The 15,020-nt window shown below is 51.5% G+C and overlaps 2 protein-coding genes across 2 annotated transcripts; one reads left to right on the top strand and one right to left on the bottom strand.

Moving 5' to 3' along the window:
* Nucleotides 1–647: 647 nt before the first annotated feature.
* Nucleotides 648–3,132, top strand: LOC128269165 (nuclear migration protein nudC). Its single transcript, XM_053006546.1, has 5 exons — nt 648–932; nt 1,015–1,304; nt 1,382–1,553; nt 1,645–2,039; nt 2,118–3,132. The coding sequence occupies exons 1-5, from the start codon at nt 861–863 to the stop codon at nt 2,167–2,169; spliced, it is 981 nt and encodes a 326-aa protein (XP_052862506.1). The 5' UTR covers nt 648–860; the 3' UTR covers nt 2,170–3,132.
* Nucleotides 2,617–4,752, bottom strand: LOC128269164 (uncharacterized). Its single transcript, XM_053006545.1, has 3 exons — nt 4,009–4,752; nt 3,316–3,937; nt 2,617–3,245 (listed from the first exon to the last, which is right to left on the bottom strand). Exons 1-3 carry the CDS (start codon nt 4,750–4,752, stop codon nt 3,220–3,222), a joined length of 1,392 nt encoding a protein of 463 aa, XP_052862505.1. The 3' UTR covers nt 2,617–3,219.
* Nucleotides 4,753–15,020: the final 10,268 nt, after the last annotated feature.

Below are 15,020 nucleotides of genomic sequence, written 5' to 3'. Positions count from 1 at the left end.
ACCAACCAAACGAACTTTTCTAGATTTTAAAACCGTTAAAACGAACAAAACAATGTCTGTAGTAAGAAAATCAATTACAAAAAGTGCACATGCAACCGTCGGCCCCATGTGGACAGTTTTTCAATTACAACAAACCAATTGGTAGCGCGAAACTGTGTGCTGAACTGGGTAAATATTGTGCACTCCAGTCCCTTGTTTGCGTACCCTTCCGGTTGGGAAATCGATCCGTCATCGTTCGCGTCGTAAACCTGATCTCTGGTTATTAGCGTACCACGTGGGGAGCCAACAACACTTGCCCTAGCCAGCGATTCCCTCAGGTGAGTAGTAAAGGGTTGAACGCGTTAAAGAGGATTTCAATCGTTGCGCGGGTGCTGTGACGCTAAAAAGTGCTAACCGTGGGCAGTTAATAAAACATGTATGCAGATAAGATAAATGTGCTTTATTGACACTGCGACACATTGCGTGACCGCGACACATTTGGTATTAAAAAAGTGATAAATGCCCCCTTTTCATCGACTGTTAATCCAAATGCAGTCTTTACAGAAATTATTTTCATTGTATCACAAAACTCACTTAGTAAATAGACAAGTAGATGCTAAGGATTTTAACGGAAAATTTAAATTGTCATCCACGCGATGTTTCGATAGCCTACGACATCCTAGCTTGGCCGACAGGTCTGTTGTGACGTTTATCGCCTGACGTTCTCGAAAGATCTCGCATTTTCCAAACAAATCATTTTGCGCCCTCTTTGTTTTGGTTTTTTTTCTCTGAACATCCTTGCGTCGAAACGAAGTGGTATTTTTATCATTGTGAAAGATAAATAGTAATAATAGAAGATCATTGTGTAGTGAGCAATAAAAATGTCCGAAGATGGAAAATTCGATAGCATCCTGTTTGGTATGGCCGAACAACACACCGAAGGCGTGCCGGAGGTAAGTTCCGGAGGTCGGTGTCGTAGGAAACTGAATGCGACCTAACCTAGAAAAATCTGCACGATGGTATTTGTGTCCTTAGATGCTGGGTACAATTGCGAGTTTTCTGAACCGGAAGACCGATTTCTTTGTCGGTGGTAACGAGGGAGACTGGGAGAAGCTCACGCTGAAAATATTCCGTGCCGAAGCCAAAAAGGCACAGGAGGTGGCCGATAAGAAGCGAAAGCAACGCGAAGCTGAGGAGAAGCGCCGGCAAGAAGTGTTGCGCAAAAAGCGTGAGGAGGAGGAGGAGGCACAGAACAAGTCGGCCAGCGTTACCGAGCTAACGGACGAGGAAGCCGAGAAGCTGCAAAAAGAACTGGACGCCAAAAAGTAGGATTTGCATTGGTCACCTCCGTTACCATGGCGACAAAGGATGTGACACTAACGTAAAGAATACCTTTTTGTAGGAACAAAGATAAAGAACCGGAAGCGGGAAAGGAAGCAAAAGATGGCGAAAAGCCCGAGAACACTGACAATGACGACGTAGAACCGGGAGATGAAGGTAAGCTAAAACCAAACCGAGGAAACGGATGTGACCTGGATCGGTACGGATGGACGCAAACACTGCAAGAGATCGAGGTAGGTGTCCTTTTGAATACAAAAATGGGACGCGGGCTAGGGATCACTGCTGGAAAGGCCCCGTTTGATACATTCTGCATTGTTCTTACAGCTGAAGGTGCCATTCGATGTAAAGTTTACACTGAAAGCAAAAGACGTGGTGGTTAATATGCAACGAAAGTCGCTAAAGGTGGGCCTCAAAGGCCACCCGCCAGTGATCGACGGTGAACTGCACTGTGAGATCAAAATCGAAGACTCTCTATGGCACTTGGACAAGAACACGGTAGTAATCACGTTCGAAAAGATCAACCAGATGAACTGGTGGGATCGGCTAGTGGCAACCGATCCGCCGATTAACACCCGGAAGATTAATCCCGAGTCCTCGAAGTTGTCCGACCTGGACTCGTCAACTCGCAGTATGGTCGAGAAAATGATGTACGACCAGAAGCAGAAAGAGATGGGTCTACCGACGAGTGACGAGCAGAAGAAGCAGGATGTATTGAAGAAGTAATTGTCCACCATGACGCACGGATTTCGGTTACCCAACCCTTTCTTACAATCCCTTTCGTCTCTTCACACCTCTAGGTTTATGGAGCAACATCCAGAGATGGACTTTTCGAACTGTAAGTTTAACTAATGTACAAATACTGCGCAGTCGGCCGGTGTGTTCAAATTGGGCGGCCTGTGTTCCATGAAACTGTTCATGCATTCGCTACGTAGAGTTTAAAGAGTATCTGGTTGCTAGTGACCGCTATAGCGAGGAGCGTTCCGCATGACGGCGAGCGAAAGGATTGTGGTAGAGTGTGACGAAGAGATTTCTCCAACTGCTGAGCAGGGGTCCACGTGGCCGGTTGCTAATAGTATTACTGGATATATATCGTAACATTACCAAACAAGAATCTTTGAAGAGTCTTTTCTGCATCAAGTGACATTCGAAAAGAAGCCGGTCAACGGCTTCGTGTTTGGGGTAATATCCCTTTATTTTTCATTATTCCCATACCATTTCTTTCATTATGCCTGGAATAACAGCGTTCAGAATCGTTAGTTTCGTTTTAATTTTCATCATTTATCTTCTTGACGGACCTATAAATAATTTAATAAATATCACAGAACTAAATCAGTGAAGCGAAGATAACAGCAAAGGAAAGTAGATTGGCCACATTCCGCCGTAGGCTGGGTAGACACTAAATGAACACCTGTAAAGAGCTGCGAAACAGAAAGCCGTTGGCTACGGCGACAGTAGCTGGTCGTACCCTCGAAGGGAGGAATCTATATCTACACGAGAGGCACATTTGGCATCTTATCATCTAAGGCTATACGTCAACGATACTAGATACTGTTTCTGCGTGAAAAACTTTGCACGGCAAGTCTAAAATAATGTTGCCAAAAGGGTGGACAATGAAATCATTTGGAACGGAGTGATCTGTAGCAGCGCTCTTTTCGGTTCTCTGACTATCCTACTACACCATGTTCCGAGAGGGAAGAATGAGCGGGACGTATACGTGGCGCCTCTTGAAGAACGTAGAACTAAACGGTGAACATCGGCAAAACAAAATACCTACAGAGCAATAAAATGTATCATATGGCAACGTTGTGTTGCGTGGCAGCGCTAATCTATCAGTTTTCGTTTACTACTACTATGCGGGAGAATGTAACCGCCGGACCTCGGCATCGCGATCGCGGTCTCTTACTTTGGCATATCCCTGGCCCGCACTAGAATGGAAAAGCAAGGGGAAAATCATGTAATCATTGCAACAGTTAAGATCCGCTTCGGTCGACTTACTTTCGAGCAGAAAAACAGCCGCACAGATACCGATCATAAAGATGAAGCTCATCGTCATAATCAATATCGTTATCCGATGGCCACTGGAACAGATACCGCTCTTTGGTACCCGCTGCGGACCGCCGACACCGTTCACCATGGTAAAGTGTGTCGAGCTGGCCACGGACACCGAGTCCGGATCCTTAGCCTTTAACGATCGGAACGGAGACACGAGGCTGTTCGTTGCCCCTCCCGGTCCGGCCACCTGGAGCTGCTGCTCGCTTCCATTTCCACTACCCTCGCCTTCGTCGATGGAAATCTCGTCGATCGGAACGATCGTGGTATCGAGCTGGTGAAGCGCATCCTTCCGATAGTCCATGGCTGCATGGTCGGCGGGATGGACGCTTGCCGCATCTTCGTCGTCTTCATCGTTGTGCGGTAACAAAATGTTACTGTTGTACCGCGAGCGACGCCCAAGCGTACCGTGATGCGGGACGAGGTCCAGGGTCGAGGCGAGATACTTCTCCAGGGTTCGGTTGCCTCCGTCCAGCTTCGAGGAACCGGCAGCCGCCGATTTGCGATGTATTTTGGCAAAGGTCTCAAGGTTTGCTACCGTCAGCAGTAGCGACCCGGATGATGCACTCTGGGGAACAGGAAACGGAGTTAAATGTAGCGGTCTTTGCCTCCTCGATTTGCCGGAGCAGCGTGACTTACGTGTGAACTGTTGTTACTGTCGGTTGAACCTTGCGAGGAACGGGAACCTCTTTTCGGTCCCTTCGTTTGCACGCGGTCCTCCTCGGCCAGGTAGCGATCCAGCGATCGGCTGCCACTGTAGCGTGCGCCCTGCCCGTACACTAAAGGCTTCCCGTAGTGGACGACGCCAAGTGGTGGCGGAGGGTTCGCCACCTGGCGCGATCGCTGCGGGTGCCGATCGAGCGTGTAGTAGCCGTAGTACGCACTCCTGGGAATGGCAGCCGAAGAATTGTACTCGTCGAAGCGTTGCCGCAGATCGTCCAGTTTCGAGGGGTTTATGTTGGCCAGCTGGTGCACGCTGTGCCGTCGACGTTGCCGCCTATCGTACTCCAGTGAGCGGTAGGTCGGTTCGACAAAGTACGGTAAACGGCCAACTGTTCCACCGGTATCACCGAAAGTGTCCTCCATCAGAACACCGTCGGCAGGACCGTGGTGGTATTCACCGTGGTACATGAAGCTCCGATTAGCGTAGCTGGCCCGTCGCAACCGACGGCTGTTGCGATCGATGGTGGCATTGGCATTGAAGGAACCGTCGAAATAATTATAGCTTCCTCCACCACCGGACGGCACGGCGGCCGGTGCTGGAAAGTGTTTCTGCTGCTTTTGCTTCGGCTGCTGTTGTTGTTGCGGGTTGGACTGTGCTGAATTACTGCTCCCAGTGATGGAGCCTAGCGAAGCGCGAGCTGCCTCCCAACTGTTGGTCATCTGCAAGCATCGGTAGAAAAGGGTTAAGGGATTTAGTTCCGGTTGTTCTTAGTGGTTCAACTAGCTTGTTATAAATAAAAGCATTGGTTTACTCATCGATGGAAATTCGACGGAAAATTATTTGGCCATAGATTGGGCTTGCAAAAATAGTGCACAATTCACTCGCAGATCCGCCTCGTGATCCGACCTCGATTGTGTCGTCGGTTCCGAGGTCACCTTTTAGCGAACGCTTGAATCTGCACGTACACACCGAGTCCGCTTCAGTGGAAGCTTCTGGATGGATGGAATTCCGTTAAACATAGTCCAGTAATCTGTGCTCGATCTCCACTTGTTATGGCATTGCATATTGCGCGAATGTTTTATAATAATTTCGCTTCAGGACACGCTTCATGCTGGAGTGACTCAGTTCTTAGGGTCACGTCCACTCAACAGCACCTTGAGGCGAAAAAGTCAAACCGAAAGCGTTACCGGTTTAAGTTAAACCATTCGACACCAGCTTTCCGTGGTGCCGCTACTAGCCAGCCGCCAGCTGATCGGTCCGTGTCCATCGTTCACAATGGTCAATATAAATTAAACAATTAATAACAGAAAGAGGGGCCGAGAAACGATACTGGGATAAACCATACTTTGCCGCCACTACCAACCGGTCGAGTTGTGCAGCAGCCTGCACGAACTGCAGCCGTCACTTTTCGCTAGTCGCAATGGACAACGGTCGAGAGCCTGCCGCAGTTACCGGGTGCTCCCATACTGGTGCTGGTTGGTTCCGCATGTTCCACCACTCCACGCCCGGATTGCGCAATCCCTTCTTCGGTGCGGTCACATTGCTTGCGTTATCCGACCAGTGGTCACCGGTTTGTGACACTCCCCGTTAGGCGTATGGCACCGGGGCGGACGAAGGAGTGACAAAATGTACATTGCCGACTTTTTCCATGGCATCGCCTCGAAACCCACTCACGAATGGCGTGTGCTGCGGGTGATGTTTCCACTCCAGACGACCTGGAGGCGGTGAACGGATGTATCGAGAAAAGGGAATGATCCCATGGGCCCAACTGCGCCCCTCCACAGACCAGCCTTGTGGTACAGGTGTTTCCAAAGGGGCCTCCATCGGTCCAGCGTTTCCGCTACTCGGTCTCGGTAGAGAACAACACGGACCGGCGTACTCAAAGTGGCATACACTTTCAAGCGGCTCCTTTTGGGTCGTTTCGAAAAACGCCGCCATGTGCACAAGGCACCATCCGATCCACGCTCTAGCGAGGGGTTATTTGTTCTTTTGCTCCGTATATTGATGTTGTGTCCGCAGCCGAACCTTGCTGGCCGATGGCCTGCTGGCTGTGGGGCCGCTACTGGTTTATTTTTGGACTTTGATTTGATGGCCCGCTAATTGAACGACCTTGGTCGTGATGGTTCACCGAGTTTCGGAGTTTCTGCCTTCGGTGCCGCACGAGCAGGCAAAGGATTTCTTGGGAAAGTGAACCGAATGGGGTCGGAAGAAGACCAACCACAACGATCGTTTTACCGCGGCCCTGTTCTCCGGATGACTTACAGACAGACACAGCCCAGCGGGTCGCCTTCAGGCTGGGACACCACGGCAGGCGTCAGGATTGGCGAAAGATGGTCAGATAGGACTGATGAAGACAGTTTGTTCCGGCTTAAAGAACTCATCGCCTAATGCCAGCGGGCGAAACGATGGTAAAACGGACCCAGCACTACGAATCCGGGTTCGTTGGCTGACTTCGCGTTGCAATTAGCAACACTGTCGGCGGCGCCGGTGTCTGACCTTTCCCGGAATAAGCCGGTGCTTATTTTTTCTCATCCCTTCGGAATGAATCGGGCTATATCTTTGGGGCTTTGTGTGTCTGATTTATGACTCGTTTGAACAAATTACAACTATCGGGATATGATAGGCGTATGGAACCAATCCGTTAGGGAGAGGATCATTCAAGACGGTACTCGTTTTCGTTAAAAAATCTATGTAAAAGGTACTAAACCTTTCCTAGCTGACGACCAGGGGACAAAGCAATCCTATGTTAACATTCCAATTAATTAAATGACCAGCAGTCTTCCGTTCTATTCGGTTAGATGTGGTTCTTTTGACATGTTGATTAATTTTCCGAGGTACCTACGGCGGCACGGTTCACTGCCGTCCACTAGCTGAAACGAACTATCTTAATGACAATGCTTTTAGCATAGCTTAAACTTTTTTTGCTGTCCCGTTCATCTTCGTGGCAGCTGGGATTGCAATCGCCGGCAACCTGTCCGTCGGTTTGAGCGGCCCACCGATTAGCGTTCCGCTCGATGAAGCCGATGCTTCCGTGTTGTTAACACCGGCGGTCAAGAGACTTTTAAAAGTGGCTCACTTTTGTGTATCGCGTGTGGAGCGGTAGTTGCGAGTGGCCTTGCCAAAGCTAGGACCCGTATCGCGCAGAAGGCATCCAAGACAGGCGTGTCACAATGTGATGGATATTAACTGAAGAGGAAACCTCACTTCTAGCTGGTTTAAATGCGCCACCACTTCTTTAAATGATATGTTTATGTTTTTAAATAAAAAATAAAGAAATATTGCCGTACGGTGCGTCGGATCGGTAGTTTTTTTGTCAACAAGAGAATGGACCGGCGCACCAGGACATGGCGTAGGTTATTTATCGTCCAAACCAATTGACCGAGCCCCGGTTGCTTGCCTATGCACCGTCGTTTGCCTCCAGCTGTAATGTGGCATTCGCTTCCTTTTATCCTTTTTTTTGCTCAGGATTCGCACTTAAGCTGCTGATTGGGAGCGAAAAAAATGACACTATCCAAACACACACTTGCCGCACCGCTCGAAGTCCAAGTTCATCGAGATCTTCTTCCCTGTTGCAGCACCGGACCCACCGATGATGGTGGCGCACATTCACCCAAGCGATCGAGACACGCGACCTTGCCCCCTCGGGGGGGTGAACCCGCGAAGACAACATTTGTTGCGGTTTTCTCTCTCTCTCTCTCTGCGCTGCGCTGCGCTGTTGTTGATAGTAGCGGAGCCATTAAACCTCAAACGTGAATCTTCCTACTTCCAGCTGGCGGCTAGGCCAGCGATTTAGCCGGCCGCCGTCGCGGGCAAGGACGTAGCGTAGCGAAACGAAACGGAATCCCCTAGTGAGGGGGGTTTACAACTGGGAAGAAAAGAAGTCACAAGGCGGATGACAATGGTGTCCAAAACAACCGAAACGAACTCCCGGAAACAGGTTCGTGCCTACCGGCTCGACCCGACCGCGGTCACTATAACTATAGGCATCTGTGACCGTTCTTGCGGATTCTTTCTTCTGTGTCTCGGACACGGATGTCTCGAGGTTGGACGTAAAAATGTGCCCCATCTCAGAAGATACATAAATTTCTTACTTCTTATTTTATAGCCAAAACAGAATGCGCAGCCAAGGAAGACAAGCACATATTTTTGGCGCTGACAATAATGTTGCTGATCACTTGCAAAGGATTTGTTTTCTATCGTAATGTTGGAGCTAAACGTCCCGTTTGAAGGATTTAGACTGTTAAAAGGATGCGATGGTCGCTCAAAGCGCTTTTCAACGATTCCCCACGTTCCCAGATAATCGATTGGATGCTACATTACCGTTTCGTGGGGTTTTATGTGTTCACTCGCGGAATATTCTTACGATCCGCCAACGCGGACTCGCTCGATCGTTGCCCAAAAGTGTCGCCCAAACTCGCCCGGGTAGTCGCCCGAAAACAGAGCGTTGTCGCGCCGCACAAAAAGCACTGACTGACCGGGCCGACCCACGGCTGGACTAGTTTTGTGCATTCCGTTGACTCATCATCGTTCTCGATCGGCGGCGCTTCGTATTTGGTATGCTGATCAGCGAAGCCGGAGAATCCTGTCGCCGTGTAAGTTGACTGACCGCGGCGATGGAGTAGGATGTTCGATTCAAGCTGACCGGATTTTCCTACTATACCGTCACGTTGACGCGAAAGTGAATCACCGTCATGGCCTGACGTGCAGGCGCAGAATGGTGCGTGAGGTCAACAAACGCGCGCAGTTGAATCATAATCTGTACGCCTCTCCGGGACGACCATTTATGGGGTTTCTACAACATATCGAAAGCCAGGATCGAAGAAGAACAAAACAAACAGTTATTGATTCATCATTTAACGGCGGATTTCCACGGGGCATTGCATCAACCACAACCCACCGTATTGTGCGCGTTCGACCACCGGGCGCGACCTTGATCGTCACTCGGACTCGAGGCCCTTGACGGTGACGATGATGGTGACAAGCTGCGTCGATGATGAAACACTGGTCGATGAACTGGCCCGCCCAACGACGGTCAGCGACGCATCGGATCTTGATTTTTTATTGTTAATGCCACACCGAAACAACAGTTCACGAAACATAACGCCACGTCACCGGGGCCGGGTGGTTGCATAACGGAAAAAGATAATTAAATTTGAGCGTCTGATCCTACGGACCAGCGCTGCAGGGTGAATGGGTCCCTGCCACTGCATCATCGGCGAGCCCAGCCGCTAACTCGAGGGCGTCGGCGCAGTGGGATAGTAAAAGTGCCGCCTTCAAACCAGACGACCCCCAACCGGGCAACCCGGCTCCCTTGGCAGCTTCGCCAAACAACAAACTTTCAATGTCACTCCTGTGGACCCTACCACTGTGTGAGCCATAGGGTGTGACACAGGCCGAACGCGTAACCGGGTGCGTGCTGCGGCCAAGTGAAATGGTGGACGACGGGTTTGATTTCGCTTCTCAATTCACCATTAATTGTCCACCCGGGTTGGGCGCACTTCTTTCGCGCAGCCCGCACCGCGCGATGCCGTAACGATGGGGTTACATAACGGGCTACGGAACGGAATGTCTTTGTCACGAATTTGCACACCTCCTCCGCGTGCGGTGTTTCCGTGTGATCTGCAGGGGTGCGTAGCTATTGTGTCATCGACCATCGACTGCTGCTGCAGAATGACAGTATCCTTACTCCACGCTAGCGGCTCCTTGACGAACCGCGGGAACATTAGCTAAATAGGATACGATTTGACCCTTTTGAAACATACGGTTCACTGTGGCTGACAAACTAATTGCATGTAGTATCAGCCCTGTCATCGTGTGCTACACGTGATAATTTCCCGAGCACGGCCGGCGCAACAAAGTGTCGATCCGGTTCGATACAATCTTTCCGATACAGTCAGCCTCCGGCCAACGTGTGGATCTCGATTTCCTCCACGACCCGAGCGAACTCCGCGAAACGGTAGTGATCGCGATCGCGAATGTGAAGGTTACACGATCGACGATAGCGCGCAGGCTACGTGGTGTATCGAGTGTCACCCGTGGGGGCGACGTGTGGAATGTTCCCAAAAGGAGCTTCCCTGAACTTGGCCTGCGCGCGATGCTCTCGGTTACGCTCTCATGCTCGTGCACCGGGTGATCCGGGTGCGAATGCCACGCTTCACGTTCTAATGCGCGCGGAAATAGTGCCACTCGGATGGCGAATCAAGCGAAAAGATGTGCGCGGCTCGACGGTGGCGCGAAGATTAATTGTGCAAACGTGTGAAGGTGGGAGACGATTGATCGCCCGTTGGATCGCGTAAAGTACTTTCTAACACCGAGATGCGCTCGTGGCTGCCACGTGCCCTGCGCTGTTTTCCTATTTTTAGCCAGCGTTTCATTTGCCGAAGGTCTGTTGGAACCGATTTGGGGTTGAAGTTTGCCCCTAGATTTAGTTAATTTTTTCTCGCTCTCTTGATGCCGGTAGAGGAGCTACTCGTACATTTGGTTGTAAATTTGAGCGCATAGATCAGTGCTAACCAAACATACAAACCCATTACGGGGCGGCGTAAAAAGGTGAGCTTCACCCAGACGTGGCGTGGTGGAAAGAGAATGGCGCCCGATCTTGCCACGTATCGGAAACAGAAGCATATTTGCAGATCAATAACGGTGGTGGCCATAGCACGGTGGCGCCCGTCGGTGCAAACACTGCATGTGCCGCAAATTGGTGGTGGCCAGGCCGGCACCCATCGATTGGAAGGGCAACCGCCAGGCCGAGAACAGTTTGGCAAATGATTCTGTGGAACCACAGGGAGGTTAGTCATCATCGGCACGGGTATGTACCGCCGTCGATCGGTGACTTTGTTTGCGTTTCAAATCATTGGAGTTTGGGTAAACCGGCTTCGAAGACCAATTGAGCGAACGGTATTTTTGCGAGCTTGCCATTGCAGTCCATATGGGATGCCCGAACCCTCGAACTGGTGGTCACATCCGGGGCTTTTCTTTGACATTTAAATTCCATTGAAGTAGCCTTTTGGGAACCAACTCGTCGTCGTCGCCGCTGTTTGCATACTTCAGCTCGCAAATAAAGACCTTCCGACGAGAATTCACGACAACCTCGACAGATGCTCCGGCGGCGGTGAAGTGGTTCGGAATTCCCCCCAAAAACCTCAAGTACCCTCTCTTATCGAGACACCCGTGGGGATTGACAGCACGTCGGATGCCGTCGGGTGCCGTTCTAGGTGTTGACTCAGAGCCAAAACCCCACGACAGTCTCGCGGAGCGAGCGGACGGGTTGTGGTTGGCCAATTTATACGCGAACCTTGTGCCGATTTCTAGCCCAATTACTCGCCTCCCACCTCCGGGTAGGGGCTGCTGACCGCGGGCACCCGTGTATTGTTTCCCCTTTGCGAACGGTCTGCGGGAGGGTTTTGCTTCAGTTTTCCCCAGCGACATACCCGCGAAGCCTCCTCAATGTGGAAAAGTGGTCAACTTAGGCAACTGCTCGAAGGTCACCGCTGCACATCGCGCACAAGAATGGTTCACACCTCCGCAGGTTCAGCAGAATGATGATAACCTCCGTCCTGAGCAGCCTTACGGACTGGGAACGAACCACGAACCGCTCAAGGTGTTGAGGAACGATCATGAGCGGCGCGCAAACAATGCGATTTTATTTTGGGAGCCCCGGAGACGCACAAGGCCACCAGCAGCAGCGCGTACGGGTGAGGAGTCTAAACGGTAACGTGAAGATGGTTGCATTGCATGGGGCAATAAATCACTAAGGTTTAAGAATTATGAAAAATCATAAAATAATCACATGTTTCTTTAAGCTCGTTAAGCACGTGTTGGCACCAATCGCGAGATAAGGATGAGCATGGAACTCGGACTCGGACTCGGAGACCCGATCGGGACCCGTATGCAAATGAGAATGCACCCAATGCGGCGGCTTGTTATGTGGCTGAACTTGTTTGTGCATTTGCATCCGCGGCACATGTGTGGCCGTGAAGCCGCGGATCACCGATGCGTTTCAGCTCGCTGTGGCCAGCTAGCGTAGCCGGTGTTCGAGGGAATAAATAAAGAAAGGAATAGAAACATCGGTGGCGACAACGGCGATGGCGACGAGTTCGAGTTGGACTTGAGGCGGCCGGTGGCTTTTAATCGGACCGTGACCGCGAAAACGATGACAACCGCCACATGAGGTGGGGGCGCATATGCTACGAGGCACGATTTATGTGTCATCCGGTCGGCGCGGCCACGACGATGACGATTCGTCGTGCGGCTCGTGATAATACTAACCTACTGGCTGGCTGGCTGGCTGCGCCCCTATCGGTGACCTAGACGACGACGGTTCGGTTCGGTACGATCCGCCCGCTGAAGGACGTGCCCGTGGCCGCCGGAACCACACACACACAAGCACATTCCTAAGCGAGCGAGTGTCGTGAGTGCTACCGAGCGTCTGGAGCTCGGTTCCGGCGGTCCCCACCAACCTTCGGCACTAATAACAGTAATAATTATTCAATGCTACAGGAGGAGCTGTGCTGGCGGCCAGTCAGCCGGGCCACCGAAGGATGATAATCCATCAACGGCCGTGCCGTAGCGCCACATTCCCCGGCTAGCCGGGAGGGACTCCGTTCTAAGTCCGGGCTGGCTGGGAGCCACAAGTTTGAATGTAATTGAATCGAAACCGAACGTCTGGGCCAAGAGGCCACAGAGACGCCAAACGCCTTCTGGGCCAGTCAGTCTCCGAGCAGCGTGCTCGGAGTGGGATAGGTGTGCTTGGGGATTTTTCTGTGGCACTAGGTCCACCGTACGCCAATACTAACCTGCAACAGAGAGAGAGGGAGGCACAAGAAATCCGTGAATAAGAACGCGCATAATTTATGCTGCTGCTGCTGCTAGTGCTGCTGTGAGCCAACCGTGATCAAAGCGCACGCGTAACTAATTACAGACCACTGCTGCGGCTGAATTAGGTTTACGCAAAATGACAATGTTTTCTGCCATGATTTGTTTGGCAAATTAAGTGTTGCATACATCAATCCATGCACATGCGATCGGCTGACGGAGGCCATACAGTGTGCTGTAGGTCCGCTGACACTCCCAATGCTAATTTCACTTCAAAATTCCAAGTACCCAATGCCGATGGTTCCAAAGCAGACGCTTCATCTCTATCCACCCGAAAGGGCGCTTACGTCCGTGAACCGTTGAGAGAAAACATGATAATTTCAAACCCGGCCACCCCGACGGACTGTCGGTCGCCGGAGTGACGGATGCTGGTACTTGATGCCACTTGGCCGTGCTGCTGTTTTCTGCCTCATTATGACCACTCCGAGTGGTGCCCTCTCAGTGGTACTGCTGCTGCTGTATGATAATATTCTTCAAAAGCGCTAGCAGCCGCCTCGCACCGTCCGGGGGATGAACTTCACCGCCGGCCAGGTCTAGCGCCGCGGAGGGAGCTATCTCGTGCACAGCTGATTGCATAATTATGCCAAGGTCAGCAGCAGACCACCAGCAGGCCAAGCTCCCTCGGCTGCCCGATAGTGGCCCGCCGTGGAGGCAATTTGTTCGTCGCAGTACTAAAAGCAAATGGGCGCAAGAGTGCCGCTCAGACATTGCTCCATCCAACAGCCCCAACAGTCCCCGGTGGGAACGAAGGCACGCCTAAGCTTCGGGGTCGCGTTACACTCGTGCCGCACCCGATAACCCCCGGGGATAGCAACGTGAAGTCGAGGTGTCTAGTTACGGGTCGTTTGCGCCTTCTTTTCGTGCTTTCACAATTCCTGACCGCAAAATTTAAAACATTTTTCACTAACATTTTAAAGATCACATGGAGCACACAACCCGATTCTTGCCTTGTCGATCCATCGCGCCATCGCTGAGGTGGTTAAACCGCCAAGCCACCAAGATGCCCATTGTTTGACTCACAATGGCATCCCGCGCGCGCTATAGGAAAGAACTGGAAGGGTTCTTGATGAAACTGACTATGCCTTCCCCACTCAGTGAGGTTACCAATCGGCCGCCATTCTACTCGGAAGGTATCGGCAATCTATCAATCTACAGATCAATCGCATCGCAGACCTTCTCGATCCGGCGCCGATTGCCGCAAAGTAGCTGTCGCTACCCAATTGACAGCTCCCCGAGGCCCCCGGTTTGAACCTCCATTGAGACTTCCGTTCCTTGCGTTCCTTTGTGAACCATATCCGGAGTTGTCCGGTCCGGTTCTAGCCACCGATTGATTGGCATACGATTCGACGATTCGCTAGCGGAGACACGCTTTCGGGAAATTCCAAGCTGACTGGCCTTCGCTGGTGACGGCTGGGAGACCCATTAGAATGAAAATATTCTAATGAGTCAGCCAGCGTGTCCTTTTGCATACCGCAAATCTCAGACCCGACGTCAGGGTCTCTGAGACCGTTTTCACACATTTTGACCTGTTAATCACCCTTCGCTTGGGCCCGGTGTTTTGAAAGCTTTTCAACAGCCACAAAGTGACATTCGGTTCGGTGAGGTTTGAGGTTTACGAGCGCCGCGGCCGGTTTTGCCAGCATCCGACCAGCGCCTCGGTGTGTCAATTAAGGCTCTCTACCGCAACGACGGCGGCACTCCAGGGATGTCCTGTACAGCACGGCGCCAGAAGCTTTACGAGCGTGGCTTTTCGAAACTGTTTCGAACAACGTGGTGATCGTTGATGTAACCGTGAGGTTCACGAGCTGTAGACTGTGCCGGGAGCTCTCCGGCCGGCTTGAAACCGACACCCGCCGTCGCGCGTATCGAGATAGTCGCTTCCCGGCATTAGGCCCGTCGGTGGCATCTCGGCAGTGGTGCCCTTTCGTGCTCATGTTCTGTTTTATGATAATCGTTCTCTGATTCACTTGCTTGCCGCTGGTCGCTGGTTGGTCGTTAAGGGATTTCGGTTAAGGTTGGTCCCGCGTTTGAGACCACCGTGGCAGTGTTCGCCAGCTCCGCGCCAGTGCCAGTGACTGACAGACAATGATGCGCAGGATACGCGCGAGGTCTC

This window comes from Anopheles cruzii, chromosome 2 (assembly GCF_943734635.1).
Source record: "Anopheles cruzii chromosome 2, idAnoCruzAS_RS32_06, whole genome shotgun sequence".
Taxonomy (NCBI): domain Eukaryota; kingdom Metazoa; phylum Arthropoda; class Insecta; order Diptera; family Culicidae; genus Anopheles; species Anopheles cruzii.
The sequence above is the reverse complement of the archived record's forward strand: the minus strand, read 5'-3'. Positions and strand labels throughout refer to the sequence as shown.

What these genes read in the sequence shown, in the direction of transcription:
- LOC128269165 (XM_053006546.1), top strand. Translation starts at nt 861, where the DNA reads ATGTCCGAAGATGGAAAATTCGATAGCATCCTGTTTGGTATGGCCGAA. An exon ending in ACACCGAAGGCGTGCCGGAG is followed by an intron (nt 933 to 1,014) that starts GTAAGTTCCGGA and finishes TTGTGTCCTTAG; the next exon opens with ATGCTGGGTACAATTGCGAG. An exon ending in AAAGAACTGGACGCCAAAAA is followed by an intron (nt 1,305 to 1,381) that starts GTAGGATTTGCA and finishes ACCTTTTTGTAG; the next exon opens with GAACAAAGATAAAGAACCGG.
- LOC128269164 (XM_053006545.1), bottom strand. Translation starts at nt 4,752, where the DNA reads ATGACCAACAGTTGGGAGGCAGCTCGCGCTTCGCTAGGCTCCATCACT. An exon ending in ACAGTAACAACAGTTCACAC is followed by an intron (nt 3,938 to 4,008) that starts GTAAGTCACGCT and finishes CCTGTTCCCCAG; the next exon opens with AGTGCATCATCCGGGTCGCT. An exon ending in GGCTGTTTTTCTGCTCGAAA is followed by an intron (nt 3,246 to 3,315) that starts GTAAGTCGACCG and finishes TTTCCATTCTAG; the next exon opens with TGCGGGCCAGGGATATGCCA.